Consider the following 17,155-nt stretch of genomic DNA (forward strand, 5'->3'; position numbering starts at 1 on the left):
TTATATCAAAAGTATGGGATATAGCTACTTGCCATTCAGCCATGAGGGACAGGGATGCAGTGTCACTGCCTTGTCAACAATGCAGGGGTGTGGCTAAAAAACAGGCTCAGCCATTGGACTAAAACCCCTTGTGTTTCGGTAGTGACATGAAAACTGGGGACATGATTTTTTGAGTACAGTTTTTTTATTAAAAAATGATACCCACAATAAATCTAAATATTCCAACTTCTGTTTGAATGTACTCATAAAGATCTTCTAAATACACCATTGAACAAAACTTTAAAAAAAAAATTAAGTGTTATTTACAGAAATTGAAATGTAGATGTCAGGGTTGGGGACAGCTAAATAGAAAGTACCCTATAAATGATGTTTTTGTATATATTAAGCTTATCACTATATAATGTAATGCCTTGTGTTTAAATAGACCACAACATATTATTAGTAAATATCTATGCCTGAATACTTAATTGTTTTGTTAAATTGTTTTTCTTGTTGTGGGACCGCACTTTTTACGAATGCCCCATATACAGTAACTTGTGCACACACAGAGGTCACCTAAAATATTCATATATAAAGACTCGTTAAAAACTTTGTTAGACAGAGCTTTTGAAAAAAAGGGAACAGAATACAACAAAAACAGAACAAACTCTTAACACTTGTCATTATATTTAATGTCAAAATAAACAGCATACAAATTGTTTTACTTCACTTAGTTCAACCTTTTTGTTCTTCATTCAAAAATATACTTATATTTGGTAATGCTCATTTGTGTTTGTGCCTCCTATAATACACATCATTTTAACAGCAGCTTCCTTTTTACCCATCAGAATATAACTTCAAAAGGAGTTTCACCGTATTATATGTAGTGCAATCGATTACATTTTTCTTTGATAAAGATGTGTGCATTCTCTTACATCTTTCACCTTTTAAATAACTTCATTAGTTTGTTTGTAACAGTATCATTGCTCTTCACATTGTTCATATTGTGTCTTCATCATTAATTAATTCATCTCTAAAATACAGTGCAAATTACAGTGCATAAAACACAAAAGTCAAAGAGCTGTGCATTATAACTTCAGAGCGAGTAGTCTATGCCCAGCTGCAGTCTTTCTTAACCACGCATGGCATTCATGAAAAGTTTCAGTCTGGCCTCAAACCTTTGCACAGTACTGAAACAGCCCTTACGTTTTTAATGATCTGCTCCTAGCCGCCGATTCAGGTAGCCCAGCTGTCCTGGTGCTGTTAGACCTGACAGCTGCCTTCAACACTGTGGACCATAGCATCCTGTTGTTGCGGCTTGAACAGTCCGCAGGCATCACAGGCTCTGACCTTGCATGGTTCAGGTCCTACCTGACAGACCGTATAGCTTCTCAGTGCAGCTAGGTGCCTTCTCCTCTGCTAAAGCCCCTCTTACCTGTGGGGTTCCCCAAGGCTCTATTCTGGGCCCCATCCTTTTTCTACTGTACATACTGCCCCTAGGTTCAATTCTCACAAAACAAAACATCCCCTTCCATTGCTATGCCGATGATGTACAGATCTATCTGCCTCTCAATTCAAATGTTCAAAAACATTTTATAAACCATTTCATCTAGAATATCTGTTGATCACTTTGTGATGAAATGTGTTTAATTGCCTTCAATAACAGCTCTTCATTAATAAGATGTGCCTGACTACGTAAACATAAATAATATATACAAACTAAAGACAATTTGGTAAAGCCTATATAGTGTAATTTTAAAGTGGTATAAACTTTTTTAGACAGAGTCTGTGTTTACACCGGAGTGGCTCCATTTTGATCTCTGGTGTAAAGATCATCATCAAACACATCAGAGTCTGAGTCTGAGTCATAGTTGTTGTTGGAGGTGGAGACAGTTTCGGAGACCGAACTGACCTGGAAGAAAACAAAAGAAACATCCGTTAATTGCCACCACACCTGAAACAATTCTGGCAGGTTGTAAAACTATTTGTTCTGGTCCAATTAAAAGACGCATAAGGGTGTGGTTAAAGGTAGGGTATGTAAGTTTGAGAAACCGGCTCGAGATCGCTAGAATTTGAAAATACACGACCGGAGAAAATCTGCCACTTCCTTATAGAGCCCCTCCTCCAACACACACGAACGCGCACATGACCAATGAGGGCACGAGATAAGTTTGTGCACAGATGGAAGCAGGGGCGGACTGGGACTACAAATCAGCCCGGGACTCTCGACCGGCCCACTTCGGTACCGCCGGCCCACCTCGGTAAATGATCATCAACGGGGGTGGGTGGGGGGTGCTAGTGAGTTATCCGAGCGGCCCACCTCGGTGCCGCAAGTAAATACCGCGAGGAAATTGTCGACGGGTGGGGGGGGGGGTGCTAGTGACTTATCCGAGCGGCCCACATCGTCCGACCGGCCCACTTCAGTACCGGCCCATCGGGATTCGTCCCGAACGTCCCGATGGCCAGTCCGCCCCTGGATGGAAGGCTGACAGGCAGGTAGGCCATCCAGTTATTTTAGCCGGGCCGGCTAAAATGATTGGTCGTGCTTTTTACAGTACTACGGCTTCCACAGATGACATTTTTTTATGGAATTTTTGTCAAAGCACTTAAGATAATCATTGCTATCGGGATGTTAAGAGCATTCCATGGAATATAACAAAAAATGTATCTCGAGACGGTTTCTCAAACTTTAAGCGTATGTCCCATCATTCAAATGATTTTGCTTCATTAATTAAAGATAAGTCTTTCATGGCAATTAAAGGTTATTTTCTCTTAATAGCAGCTTAACTATAGTGTCCTTTGTGTGGATAAATATCTATTTTAAAAGTAGCATTGTATGTTGTTTGGACGCATCATGATGTTGAAAACATCACTTATTACAGTGCTCAACCTCACTAAGCTTTCCCACCAAGTTGTGTGTACTAGCACTTTGTAAATTGCTAATAATCAAAGATGAAAGAATATTGAATGTTCTTGTTCCAATGCTAAATATTTGCGTCTAATAGTAGTATATGAAAAAACAATAGTTGTAAATACCTTTTTGCCTGGCAGGTATGGTTCTTGTGTCTCAAATTTTGTCTGAACGGTCTCTGTCTCCAGAAAGGCCACATAATGGATCAGAGTATTGATTCTGGATGAAGAAAAAAAAGAAAGGTGAAGATTAAAATACATCCTTTTAACAAAACCCTTTTGAGGGAAAACAAGGTAATTTAATTTAAAGTCACCTGTGGTAGAACATAGTTAGGAACTGGATTATAACTGATGTCGCAAATCCCAGAATGAACATGAAGCCAATGGGTTCGATTTTCACATTTTCCCCGGTATACTCCAAGTCAAGGTTGATCTTGGGCAGCTCAATGGAGAAGGTGGCTTCATAGAGCTGGAGGGTAAATGTTGCCACCAGCCACAGGGCGTTCACGATGAAGAATGCAAAGTTTATCTGTGTAATTAAATACATAAGGTACATTTAAGAGTAATTGCACAGTGATGTCAGTATTCCAGCTCCCCACACCTACCTTGTTTCTCAGTTCTCGCAGGTCGTTGACAATCTTTTTCTGTCTCTCTTTGTCGTCAAGCAGAGGTTCAAGGTATTTCTTCTGAAGCTCTATCCAGAAGCTTTCCTCCTCCTGTGGAGAAACACAGAGACCCCTTTAATTAACGATCATGTTATTTCTGCAAAAAACTATGATAAAGGCCTAAATGTCACATCAAGCTCAGTTTTCACCTGCATTGGAAACTAAATAATGCAGGCTTCATTTTGACAATGTAATTTGGAGGAAGTTGATCGTGCTACCCTGATAAAACAAGACGTACACACCTTCTCGAGAGAGTCCTCCTCCAGCTTCATATCACGAGACACACTCTGTAGTTGTGTCAACCAACCTAGAGAGAAGAATAACACAGGAGGAGATTATTACATGATATCCGATTTGCAAGGGATATTGAATGTTTTGGGGAAGAGATCATGCAGATCTTTGTAAAATAGTTTGGACTCACTTTGGGTAGGTGAGTCGAAAACAGGATCCAGCTGCCTGAAACACAATCAGAAAGAAAGTATTAGTCTCACCTCACCCTTTGTGATCCTGGCACATTTACCTTTCAATCGCCGTTCCACCTTCAAGACTTACCTCTGTTCCTGCTCTGGGATCCTCACGTCCTCCACAACAGAGTTCTGGGGCTGGAGTTCAGGCTGTGGGGACTCAGGGATCAGGTTATCCTGGTTGACACCACCTCCAGATGTCTGGTTGGATTTCTTGCAGCATTTGCACCAAGAGAAGTGCTGTTGGAAGGTGTTTTTCGCTGTATGGGATAAGATCAGCTTCAGTTAAGTCAGCCCAAACAAAAAAATAGATCTAACATTGCATTTTAAGTGGAATGATAATTAACTACTATTTTCGTGGATCTGGTATCTACCTTTTTGGACATTGGTTTGCTTTGCTGCGGGCTCTGGTTTGGCGGCTCCAGCTGCAGGTTTTGTCTCACGGGTGCCCCAGGACACATTGTTCATGTTGACCATGGAGTAGATGGTAAGCAGGAGGTAGGCGCTGGGGATGCAGAGGATGTAGAGTAAACCGTGGAACACCAGCTGGATTTCCTGAGGATGCATGATTGCTGTGATGATGTAAATCATCGCCATGGCAATAACGAAAAGGCTGCTGGGGGTCAGGATGGTTTTGTCCCTCACCATCGCGCCTATAGAGAAAGAGGAAGTCATGGAGGGTTTTTACAATTGAATGTTCCAAATGAAGTCGCTACACATGACATGTGTATGTTATACCTGGTAGAATATAACTTACCAATAATTGACATTGACACCACCAACATGAGGAATGCATATATGACACTCATGATGCCTGCAATCTTGATCTGAGTGTCCGATTTGATGTAGAAGCAAAGAATCAGGTAGATTAAAGGAGGTATCACAGCCAGAACCAGGGCAGCGCTGCCATGCAAGCTGAACATGAAGGTAAAAGTACCTGGAGGACACAAAAGGAGGCAATACACATTTTACTTTTTTAGTCATTTAAATAAAATGTTAATATTCACAAGACAATCATATGTCCAGGGAACAGTTGCTCGAAAGGTCAAAAAGTAATATATACAGAGAATAAACATCAAAACACCAACCTGCAATCATAAGGCAAATGGTGGCAGGGGCCAGGATTGATGAGGCGAGGCCAAAGAGCTGGTAAAACATGAAGAGTTTGGAAATGGACGGGTTTTTCTTGGAAATCACGGTTGTAGATCCCAGCAGATCCACCACGTTGGCCATTGTGGACGGTCCCCATCGCCTTCGCTGAAATGTGCATATAGTAGTTAGCATGTCCATTCCTATCGATGACTGGTGTGAGTTATGTCTCAAATCAAATCAAATCAAGTTTTATTTATAAAGCACATTTAAAAGCAATTTTTGGTCGAGCCAAAGTGCTGTACATGTAATAAAAACACATTACTACAATCACAATAAATTACAACAGATATATATAAAAAATTAAAATAAAACACAATGAAAAGTCAGGAGTCGTACTCCGCTCTAACTAGAAGGCCAGAGAGAAGAGGTGTGTTTTTAGTGTAGATTTAAAAAACCCTAGGGTCTGGGCCGACCTCACATGGAGGGGCAGAGTGTTCCAGAGCCTAGGGCCAGCTGCTGCGAAGGCTCGGTGCCCTCGGGTTTTAAGCCTGGTCTTGGGCACTACCAGCAGCAGCTGGTCAGCAGACCTTAAAGCTCTGGCTGGGGTGTAGCGCTGGAGCAGTTCAGCTATATAGGCCGGAGCCAGCCCATTTCGTGCTTTAAAAACAAATAAAAGGATTTTAAAATCAATTCTGAACCGAACTGGAAGCCAGTGGAGTGAGGCCAGAATTTGGGTGATGTGGTCACGCTTTTTGTGGCCAGTCAGCAAACGTGCAACTGCGTTTTGGACTAGCTGCAGGCGTTTAATTGAGGCCTGGTCCATACCCACATACAGAGCGTTGCAATAGTCCAGTCTTGAGGTAACAAAGGCGTTAATAACCCTTTCTAAGTCATTAAAAGATAAATACGACTTGGTTTTGGCCAATAGTCTTATTTTAAAAAAGCAGGATTTGACTACAGTGCTGACCTGCTTCTCGAATTTAAAAGTGCTAGTGAAGGTCACTCCAAGGTTCATGACCGAGGGGAGGAGGTTTTTCCGAGGGGAGGATGTTTTTTACAATGTTGTCTCAATGACAACCTCTACCCAAAGAGATCCCTTGATTCTAATGTGTAAATATATAAACAATGTATAGGTATTCACCTGGTTGTAGAGTTCTTTAAAGTCTTCAGGTGCGTTGGTATAGGCATCAGAGGCCGCATTATACTCCACTCTCCATCCCTGTTTCAGCAGCAGAGTACACAGCCAGCGGTCCTCACCTGCACGGAAAATACATTGATTGATATGCCTGTCAGAGGGGAAGACCGATCCAAACGATATCACCAAGACCAAGAGTTAGAGACAGGAAGTCCAATCCAATAGAGTGGCGAAGTCCCTCCCCTTCCGGTGGACCTCCATGGGACCTTATTTCGGAAAAATTATGTATTGAAGTCAATGGAGAGAGAAAGATTATCTTTCGATCCCGTTTGAATTGTGCCATGAATTACACATATGATGTTTGTCAATTTAAAAGATAATTTTGCAAGTAAAACAAATATATATGTCGTAAAACTGTGAAGTAACACATTTGTTTGTGTGAAATGCTCAATGAACTACATCTCCGGTCTCGCACAATAACACACGTCACCAAGATGGCCGTCTTGTCAAAAAAAGGATTGACTACCCTCACTATGAATGTCATGCAAAGCTGCCTGCCTTCCTTTGATTCTCTCTGAAATGCCTGGTCTTTTTAATGTTTAATGTCAACCATTTGTGATCGCCGATGCTCATGTAGCGTTAACGTTAGCCTTTCTCCCCTGGGCTTAAATTGTGTATTATAGAATGATCACACCGGTGTGACAGTACTCTTCAAAGGGTTCACGAAATATGACTACTACTCTTACTGTTTAACATTTTGGGTTACTTAATGTTACTTCATGTTAAGGCTAATAAAAATGACAAGGCTGTAACGCTAACTAACGTGCTAGCTACTAGCTATGTAGCTAACTTGATCAAGCCACTCCTGGTCCTTTCATCAGACGGGAAGCGAAAGAACGAGCAAGACCCATTGCTGGTATGATAACAACCTGGTACTAAGCACACAGGCATCTTGTTAAAGTTATCTTATCTTAGCTAGCGCCATATAGATAGATTCTATCTATATGGCTTCTATCTATATGGCGCTGATCTTAGCTATCTCTTAGTGGAGGAAAACAATTGTGACATCACTTACGCGACTCTGGGATTTGTAGTCTTTCTAGTTGCGTATTTTTCATAGTCTTATATTTCAACCGTTTTACGACAAACTGTGACTTTTTTGACATGGAAATGTTTTTTTAAGATTGACAAACATCATATGTGTAATTCATGGCACAATTCAAACGGGATCGAAAGATACGTTTTCTCTCCCCATTGACTTCAATGCATAATTCTTCCGAAATAAGGTCCCATGGACCGGAAGTAGATGGGCGTGACTTCGCCACTCTATAACTTATTACCTTGGTCGTACTGGATGTAGTTGCTCGCCTCCATGGACTTGGTGGAATATTTCTTCATCACGTTGTCATCCATTAGCGCCTCTGCTCTGAACAGGCTGAAACAACCGGGGCTGCATAGCACACAGCCAATCACGTGCTCCGCTGTCTTCTGTAACCAATGACTGACAGCGTACTCAAATTTCTGGAACCACACTGCAGGACCTGTAGGGAAAATATGGAGGTATTGTAAACTTAAACTCAAATATCTATTCGGTGCTAGTTACTGTTAGTTGTTCTTAATTGTACAATGTTCCAACCTGATCCAGTGGGGTGAATCCTGCCACAGGCTGCCCCGACACCTGGGTACATTTTTAGACGATCAATGAGCAGCATCACAGCAGCCGGTTGGAAGTCTGTGTCCCCATCTAACGCCAGGATGTATGTGTTGCGTTTCTCTTTCTGACAGAACAGTTGTTTTCCATTTAGTTTTTACTTCAAAATAATGTTGATGAGCGGTTGTGCTCATCTAATAAAACTATCCACTAAAGTTTTAGATGTTTCTCTTATCTCACCTCGACCTGTGCTCTCAGGGTGACCTCTTCCCCTCCCTTCTGCAAGCGTGCGTAATGTTTGCTCATAAGTTTCCAGCCCAGAAGATAGTAAAGGTACATGATCTAAAAAATAAAAAATGTTTATTCATTTAAGTAGTGTTCTAACATTTGGCATCAAAAAGTGTTCCAAGGGACTGATATAAACTGTAAATCATACACATTAATGTTCCTTATGGGGTCTATAAGTTATTATTTTCCTACCTGAGACCATCTCTTTTTGTGGCGGATGAGTTCTTTGTCTTTATAGTGAACCGTGATAATGTTCCCATGAGGCATGGTGACAACCAGACGACCCCCATACGGCGTAGTAATGATCTTCTGATCGGGAATGTTTTGACTCTTTTTGAAGAAACCCTGATCGATACTGGTGAAGATGCTGATGAAAGAGAATCAAAAGGATTGATATTCATTTTTTACTTGACACATTTTGTATACCTAATACATAAATACGCTGTATTTAGACCTGTGAATTTGGTTCTTACGCATAAACTTCTGCAAGGGTTTCCACAAGGGTCTGTGCATATGTGTTGAGGTGACGCCCCCGACTCCCCTCCACATTTTCGAATGCATCATCAAAGTAGATATGGACTTCAAAGGTTAAATCAATATGCTTAGGATTGTACTTTGGTCTATACTTGTCCAGTCTGCAGTGTTCAGAGAAGCATAAAGAAAAGGAGTGTGAGAAAATCCACTTTGATACAGCATATATTTGTGGTTAAGAGAACATTACTAAAACTCTCTAGTTCAAGGACAAAAACCTTGGAAAATAAAATCCTTTGAAAGCAACAAATAAGGACATTTTTCTGTCTTTTCAACCAAGTGTGAGGCTCTAAATGACTTTGATTTTGTAGATCATTTAAAATTGTAACAGGAGTGGAAAAAAACATACCTGAATATTGAGATAATGATGTTCATCATCTCATCGTAGTTTTCGTGCCACATAGTCGCGCACAGATACACCATCACCGTATCCAAGGCCCCTGAACTACAAGTGACAATATTTGCAAATATGAGGAGAGACAATGTTAGTTTAACACAGCTTAAATGAAAGAGCCTAACATTTCATTCTTGTGATTATTTGAAGAATCAACAACCAAAAACACACACTTACATATTCATCCTGTTTTTGGTCTGGATGTCGTATCGGGTGTTGAGGAGCAAGGACTGCTCTATAAAAGTCCCTTCATACAGCCTCCTGGTGAACAGGTCCTGGGTCCTCTGGATACGTAACACCTTGAGGTACCACAGATGGAGAGTGGCCAAGACAAGGCCAAGCCACCAGGACACTGCTGAACCTGAATGAAGATTAACAAACACATTAGTTTAAAATTTGAACTTAACAATTATCCCAACACTTGTATTTTTTGGTTTATAGAATAGTTGAGCACAAACTAACACAATAGCCTTGCAAGGTTGACTTGTCATGGCCACTAGGACTTATAATAGCTTTATTTGTTTTAAATGTGCAAGAATACAAAGTATCTTACACCAGGGTCTAATTTATTACCTGTCAGTAGGCCAATGTCAAGTATGTTGGACATGTCCAGGAAGCACAGAGTGTGTGTAACATCATAAACCAGATGTTGGAACACACTGCCTGTCAGGTTTTGGTTCCTTCCATCTACAACTTCACTGCAGTAGCCTGTGAAGTTGATTGCAGTGCCATTTAGACCTGTTTTGTAGTCTTGATAGTAAACGATAACTGGGACAATGAACAGAACCATGACGGCCAAAGAGGCCAGGTACAGAGGCAGGATGAAGCATCGCCGCAGAGCATGCATCTTGCAGGCTATCAGAGAAAACCAGTGGCAGAGTGCAGAGGAGATCAGCTGGACTCCAATGATGATGGCTATAATCTTTGTCTCATGACTTGGGATTGATTTCACAATGCTCCAGTCCATTTTGTTTAAAGGGATATAGGCACCGAGCACAGAGGCAGTCACCACGATCCTGAGCAGGCTGGAGAGGATGTTCAGTAAGTTCTGGCACTTCTTCATGTCTCTCAACAGCGACGTGAGGAAGACGGAGTTGCTGTTCTTGCTGATCAGTCTGAAGTAGCTCTCCCACCAGTTGAGAGACACCAAGAAGGACCCACCAACAGCGAGACCCACCCAAATAGCCATCTGTTTATCAGTAGGATCCTTCGTTAGGTACAAGTAGAGGAACAGGATGTAACCAAGCAGAATTAGGAAGAAGGCGGTGATGGATGGGACTAGGGAGTGGTTCCTTTCTTTGGCGGTGCACTGAGTGATAATCTGTAAGAGCGCAGAGAAGACGGCTACACCGTTCAGGATCGTCACGTTGGTCACAATGTCCAAATGTGGCATTGCCACAATAGTAAGAATCGATGCACCACCAGCCACAAGGAACTCAAAGAACAGAACCTGAAAAAAAAGAAGCAGATGAAATTTAGAAATAACTACACAATAAAGAAAAGTGGCAGGATGCCCATCAGACTCAGTGTTTGGCATCAGTCAAAGATGAAATTAAGTTTAGACATGTTGAGACTGTTCTTACCAGGGCAACAGTTGATAATCTTGGCGGCTTTGATGTTTTATAGCATGCCTTCCAGAGACTTTTAAGAACTATCAAGACGCTGGGAGTTATGAGAGCACAGCCGATACAAAGCAGAGCGATGGGTTTCATGTCCTCCTGGAGGGTTTTTGTGCCTTCGTTGGACAAGGTGATGAGGAGGAGGAGTGAAGTCTGGAACGGAGTTAAAGTTATAATCATTTAAACGTTTAGTTTATACAGTGACTTGAGGGCAGCTGCTCTACAGACAAAGCCTGGTGCGCCTAACTTAAAGGTCTCCTATCATGCTATTTTTAGGCATATATTATAGGTCTCAGATATATAAAAATATATAAAAACATCTCTATGAAGTGTTTTGCTCAAAATATCAAATAGACCACCCATTCTAGCCATGCCTCATATCCCTCTATTTCAGCCCTGTTACTAAAGTGCTGATTCTGGGTATAAAGCTCTAAAAAAATTAAAAGAGTGGGCAGAGCTTATGCCTGCTCATGCAGGAGAATTCTACCGGCAGATACTCAGCTAAATGGTGCCGTGATGAAACGCCATATCATGTTCCAAACCACATCAAGGATTATTTCTGAAACAGTATGGATCTCAAATGCTTTTTCTCTCGCGGGTTTACCACAACGTGAGTACCTTTTTTTATTTCCTGCTTTTTTACACATACTCTCTCCAGTACTGGTTAGCTCTGAGTGTTACGCTGCGTCCACACGGCGGCGTGCGTTGAAGCTTGCCGGCGGGCGTGTCTGAAGCTCGACCAACAACCAATCACATGAATCTCCCGCCCAGGACACACAAGCACGCGATTTGATTGGCTAGAGCTTGTACTGGCATATGATTCGATTAGCTGACGCTTCCGTCGAAGCTTCAAAAGTTGAACATTGCTCAACTTTTGAAGCGAGCAACTTGAGCAAAGCGAACCGACAATGCAGTTTGGCAAAGCGTGTCATCACCCCATTCAAAGTGAATGGGGAGAAGCTTTGAAGCTTCAACGCACGCCGCCGTGTGGACGGGCCATCAGCGATGCTTGCTAATGTAAACAAAGACCATATTACTTCCGAAACACGTCGTGCATTTTTTCTGATAGCAACGTTTCTGATAGGGCCGTGGGTGTAAAGCCAGCCCACATTTCCGATATAACGTCATGTTGGCAGCAAATCTGGATCAGCTCTGTTGTACCCCCGTTTTTAGAGATGTGCGCACGGGGGGAAAAGAGAGAGGGTTTTGTTTTCTGACACTTTTGGCGCATTTCCACTACAGCGCGGAGCTCGCTTTAAGCGTGCCGAGCCGTGCGGGGCCCGTTTTTGGTTGCGTTTCCACTTAGCGTAGTACCGGCTATCGGGTACTATTTCACAGTTTTTCTGGTCCAATAAAATCGAGGTTCTTTCCGGGCCAACAACCAGGCTGAGTCGCGCTGAGTATGCTAAACTAGAGAGAGAATCGCTGGCAAGGGGGCTACAACTACAACAAGATGAACATATTTGACCGTGATTTAATTGTAATACAAGTTTCAAAATGATACCGACGTAACAACATACTGATACCGGTTAGTACAAACCATGAATTAATGCTTTGTCAAGTCTGCAGACAGACGGCAGGAGAAAAACCTTTGAAAATGCGTGTTTTCTGAATGGAGATCGGCTAAGCTAACGCAGTATATGCTCCGACCGTCCAGACTCACAACAACGGCCTATACAGACATAAATAAACCAGCGACTGTATTCGCCATGACACAGACAGTCTGTGGTTTGTACTTGTTTAACTTTTGTCTAGTTTCTGAACAGATATGAGGAGCTGTGAGCTTGAGTGCTAACAGCTAACGGCTGATGTTGTTTTTCTGGGGTTCTCATTGAAGATGACGTCACGGCTCCACCTACACTGCGTTACTATAGATACTACCCCAGTTCCTAAACTGTAATGGAAATGCGCCATAAAGTGAGCCAGTCCTAACAAGGCCTAACGAGGCCTAGCCATACCGAGCGAGGCCGAGCGAGGCCGTGTAGTGGAAATGCGCCATTAGTGAGTTCCCTGACACACCGAGGACACATATTTATGTATAAAAGACATAAAAAAGTGCATTTTGCATGCCTTTAATATTATCCGTATGAGTTGAGTTACAACACCAAAATGAACTTTATATTCTCACAGTATGTCAAAAATGAAAAAATAGATAATGGCAAACCTTGCTACACAGCGCCAATCCAAACACAAACAAAGCGACGACCCACAAAGAGATGAACTTTAGTATTTTGATCAGCTTCCATGGCGTCTGTATATCTTCAATGTCGGGAACATCTCGAGCTGTATCCCACGGACTCCTAAATTAAAACATCACAATGTCAAAGTCTGAAGTAGGAAATTAAAAATAAAAAATATACAGTAACAATTGCAAATATATCAAGTAATTATAATAACATTCAAAACAGAAGATTTACAGAATTTACAAAGTATACCAATAAATACTCAAATAGTTTTATTTTTTTTATCTTATACGGCAGGGGGTTTCAAAGTGTGAGGCGCGCCTCCCCTGGGGGGCGCCAGAGAGCTTCAGGGGAGGCGCAGCGTGAGAAAAACAATAACGAGAAAAAGATGAGTAAAGTGAGTGTGACACTTGCACACTTTTGGCTGTCTGTGGAAACCGAGTTCCCCCACCTTGCCAAAAAGGCTGTAAAAGTGCTCATTCCCTTCACCTCAACCTACCTGTGTGAGTGCGGGTTTTCCGCATTGACTTTGATCTAATGCAAGTGTCGGTCAAGGCTGCAGCCAGAGGATGATCTGCGTTTAATCCTGTGTGCATCAAATACGCAGACTCATTGTTCCCACTAAAGTAGGGGTGAGTGTAATAAGGAGGCAAAGTTGACGTTCAGTGTGTTGCTGGGAGCATATAAGGATTTATCCACGATGTTGAAAATGTTAAAAATGTTAAAAAAATATGTGTTGAAAACACGGCTTGCGAAAATATACGGGTCGTGCTGCAGCTAGATTTGCCTGTCCTCTGTAAGAAGGTGTCGGCGACTGACATGCAAGGAAGAACGGCTGTCCACAGGCTGTTCCAACTTTAACAACTTTATTAACTTCCAGTGTAGTGAATTGAACATGCAATTGTAATTGGGTGTGTGGTTGGTATATTTGCATGCACGTTCACGCATGTTCCACAACACACAAACTGAACAACACTCATTTTGTCCGATCGCTACCAGTGTCATTAGGCGAGTTCACACCGGAGTACTTTTCCCCGTACTTTCCCCGTTTAGTTCCGTTAGTACCCCTTATGTCACGTTCACACCAAAAAGAGCCCGTCCGGGCTGATTGGAGCGTCCAGAAGCACCTTCCTGGCCGTCTCCGTAAGTGACGCCTGCTGCAGCCAGAGGTGGCGCTGAATCTGCGTCACCCACGCGGCGATCCTCGCCTGGGAGACAGCGACGGACGCGCACAGTGTGAGCACCGTGCTGGCCGCCTTGCTGATCTCCTCCAATTCATCAGCGGCCAAGGTGGTGGACCGCTCCACCAGCGTCACCACCGAGTTTGAGAGCAGCGCGATGTTGTTCGCCGCCGCCGACGCCTGAAAGGCACACTGGTGCACCCGGTCGGCCTGGCGGGCGACATACTGGTCCCTGGGAGACTCTGTCTCACCCCAAAGAACCGTACGGTGAACCGTGGAGGGAGGCAGGGTAGGAGTCGTCCGACACCTGCCCGGCACTCGGCTCCAGGGACATGAGGCCGCCGTCCACGGGCTCGAAAGCCTGGACGGGCCAATCGTCCTCCTCGGCCGCAGCAGCAAGAGCGTCCGCTCTTCGCTTCCTGTCGTCCGAGGGGAGACGGGCACAGTGTGTGCATGCGACCTGCTGGCTGAGAGCCGCGTACGCGTGCTCTGGCCCCAGGCAGGATTCGCACATCGTGTGCTGGTCGTAACTCATAATGTATCCAGAGCCACATGAGGGACAATCTCTCACACAATTGCTGCTCATGATTGCTCTGTTAATGAAAGTGTCTCTTGTGCTTCAGTAACGGGGTGCTGAAGAAAAGAGGGAGCAGATTGTCGGGCCTCCTTCCTATTTATACCGGAAGGGAGCCCGAGGGTGGGGCCCACCTTGCGGGCGGGCGTGGACTACAAGTGTTTCAGTGCTGCACGGGTGCGCAGGGGGATTACCCAATAGCGATAGCCTTAGAGGGCGAAGCCATATACGAAATAGAACCCTGCATCATAGCAACAACAACAATAATAATAATAATAATAATAATAATAATAGCAATAATAATTGGGAGGGGGGGCGCGGCTGTTCTTATGTTCTCTGAGGGGAGGCTCACCTTCCCACACTTTGAAAACCCCAAGGTATTTTGTTATTTTTCATACTTTTTATTAATATTTTTCTTTTTTCTTTTATTTTATGTGTTTTGTTTTTAACATGTTCAATACATTGAAAAAAAAAAAAGATGACTTGAATCTCTAACCCACACCAGTTAATGACAAACTGAAATAAATTTAAATATGACATAACACAGTTTGAATTTAATCAAATAATAATGATGAAGAAAAAGAAGAAGCGTTGAATACATATCTACTACTATGCTTTAAACTACTTATTCATAATAATTAATACATATATAATAAATAATTCATGATATATGGTTTTTTAAATAAGAACCCCTTTCTGCTTGAATAAGTGCGTAACTAAATTACCTTATTTAACTAACATGAAATATAAATAACTGCAACTACAGAAGTACTGGCTTTTTGATCATTCATAATTTGACATTATTTCATATATAAAATGATTGATGATTGCTAGAAATGATCTTATATAACTGAAGTATAAAAAACAAATACAAATAATAATGATAGTGTGTGAACTTACTTGTGAATATCTCTGTCGCTCTCCATCCCTCATTCCTTTCTGTTCGCAAATGGGTGCTGGTTGTGATGTGTGTTAACTTAAATACCTACTGTGACATCTGCACCTGTCTGAGAGATATTCCTTAGAACGCCACTCCCCATTTTTGTTCCAGCTTTCTTCAGTCCGGATAAAGGTACACAGATGTTGACTTTAAATACAAGTAGCAACTTGCATTACTTCAGTGTCAGAAATTATGCTCTGTGAAGTATTTCTTTCTTATTAAGTTAAAATACAAAAGTATTATCTTCAACTTTTACTTAAAGTACCAAAAGAAAAAGCACTACTTATAGAGAATGGTATCATTTCAGAGGAATTTGTATTTTAGTATTGAATTATGGCCCTGTTGATTCATTGTGTGTTATTCAGTTTCAGGTTAAAGCTGGTAACAGTGGAGCTAATTTAACATTTTTATAACAATGTTACACACTTTATCTATGGGTGGCTTGTTAATTCCCCACCATAGGTTTTACCTTAATCCATCCTAATACATTATGATTTATTTGTTGTTTTTATTTCATATTATCAGAGGTGGGAGAAGTACTCAGATCTTGTACTGAAGTAAAAGTCCCTGAGTGTAGGAATACACTGTTACAAGTCAAAGTCCTGCATTCAAAATGTATTAAATTAAAAGTGCAAAAGTATTAACATCAAAATATACTTGAAGGACCAAATGTAAAACTACTCGTTCTGCGGATTGGTCCATTTCAGAATAATATATTTCATATATTTTGATTATAAATATTGATCATTAAAGTGTTATCAAAGCTGGTAAAGGTGCAGCTAGTTTTAATGACTTTGTATACTGAAGGGTAGCTTGTGAATTTACTCCAGGTGGAACTAAAGTCTGATTTAAGTGTTGATTATATTTCATGATTAATCCAAATCTGTAAAGTAACTAAAGGTATTAAATAAATGTAGTGCAGTAAAAGTACACAATTTACCTCTGAATTGTAGTGGAGTAGAAGCATAAAGTAGCATAAAATGGAAATACTCAAGTAAAGTACAATTATCTCAAAACTGTACTTGAGTACAGTACTTGAGTAAATGTACTTAGTTACACTACAAAAACTCGAAATCTTGCCAAGTATATTTGTCTAATATCTAGTCAGAATATGTCTCTACACCTGATATAAGACATAATAACTCCAGAAGTAACACTGCAGTGAGATATAGGGTCTTGTTTTTAGACAATGCATCATCTTGTTAAGTCAAAACATCTTATTTTGAGTTGTATCTCAGATGAAACACATCATTTTTTACATATGTATTACAAAATTACCAACTAACATCAGAAAACTGAAAACTTTTGAGCATTTGCGGCTTATATTGTAACAACATTTCCTGATTCTGGTAAAATATAGTTCAAAATAAGTTCTCCCAGCTAATTACAAGACCTCATTTATCTAAATATCCCTTCTTATTTCAAAAAATCTTACCAAGCTAATTTTCACTTGTTCTATTAGCAGATTTTTTACAAGTTTTTTTACTTTTAAGCAGCACGTGTCAGGTGAGCGTGACTGCCTCATTAGGGAAGTAAAAACGAATTAGCA

At 41.5% G+C, this 17,155-nt stretch overlaps 1 protein-coding gene across 2 annotated transcripts; it reads right to left on the bottom strand.

Annotated features, from left to right (window-relative positions):
- Positions 1 to 1,404: 1,404 nt before the first annotated feature.
- LOC117477885 (chitin synthase chs-2-like) lies at positions 1,405 to 15,649 on the bottom strand. Of its 2 annotated transcripts, none has more exons than XM_034124680.1 (22): positions 15,567 to 15,649; positions 12,893 to 13,028; positions 10,693 to 10,881; positions 9,683 to 10,559; positions 9,287 to 9,470; positions 9,065 to 9,160; positions 8,658 to 8,819; positions 8,377 to 8,551; positions 8,137 to 8,238; positions 7,882 to 8,023; positions 7,586 to 7,786; positions 6,252 to 6,367; positions 5,107 to 5,275; positions 4,776 to 4,955; positions 4,393 to 4,671; positions 4,107 to 4,278; positions 3,976 to 4,010; positions 3,797 to 3,861; positions 3,495 to 3,605; positions 3,204 to 3,358; positions 3,016 to 3,109; positions 1,405 to 1,891 (listed from the first exon to the last, which is right to left on the bottom strand). In XM_034124680.1, the coding sequence occupies exons 1-22, from the start codon at positions 15,590 to 15,592 to the stop codon at positions 1,772 to 1,774; spliced, it is 3,786 nt and encodes a 1,261-aa protein (XP_033980571.1). In that variant the 5' UTR covers positions 15,593 to 15,649; the 3' UTR covers positions 1,405 to 1,771. The 2 variants fall into 2 exon arrangements, with proteins under 2 accessions (XP_033980571.1, XP_033980569.1); XM_034124678.1 differs by having other exon boundaries at positions 3,204 to 3,418.
- Positions 15,650 to 17,155: the final 1,506 nt, after the last annotated feature.

Source organism: Trematomus bernacchii, unplaced genomic scaffold, assembly GCF_902827165.1.
Source record: "Trematomus bernacchii unplaced genomic scaffold, fTreBer1.1, whole genome shotgun sequence".
In the NCBI taxonomy this organism is placed as follows: domain Eukaryota; kingdom Metazoa; phylum Chordata; class Actinopteri; order Perciformes; family Nototheniidae; genus Trematomus; species Trematomus bernacchii.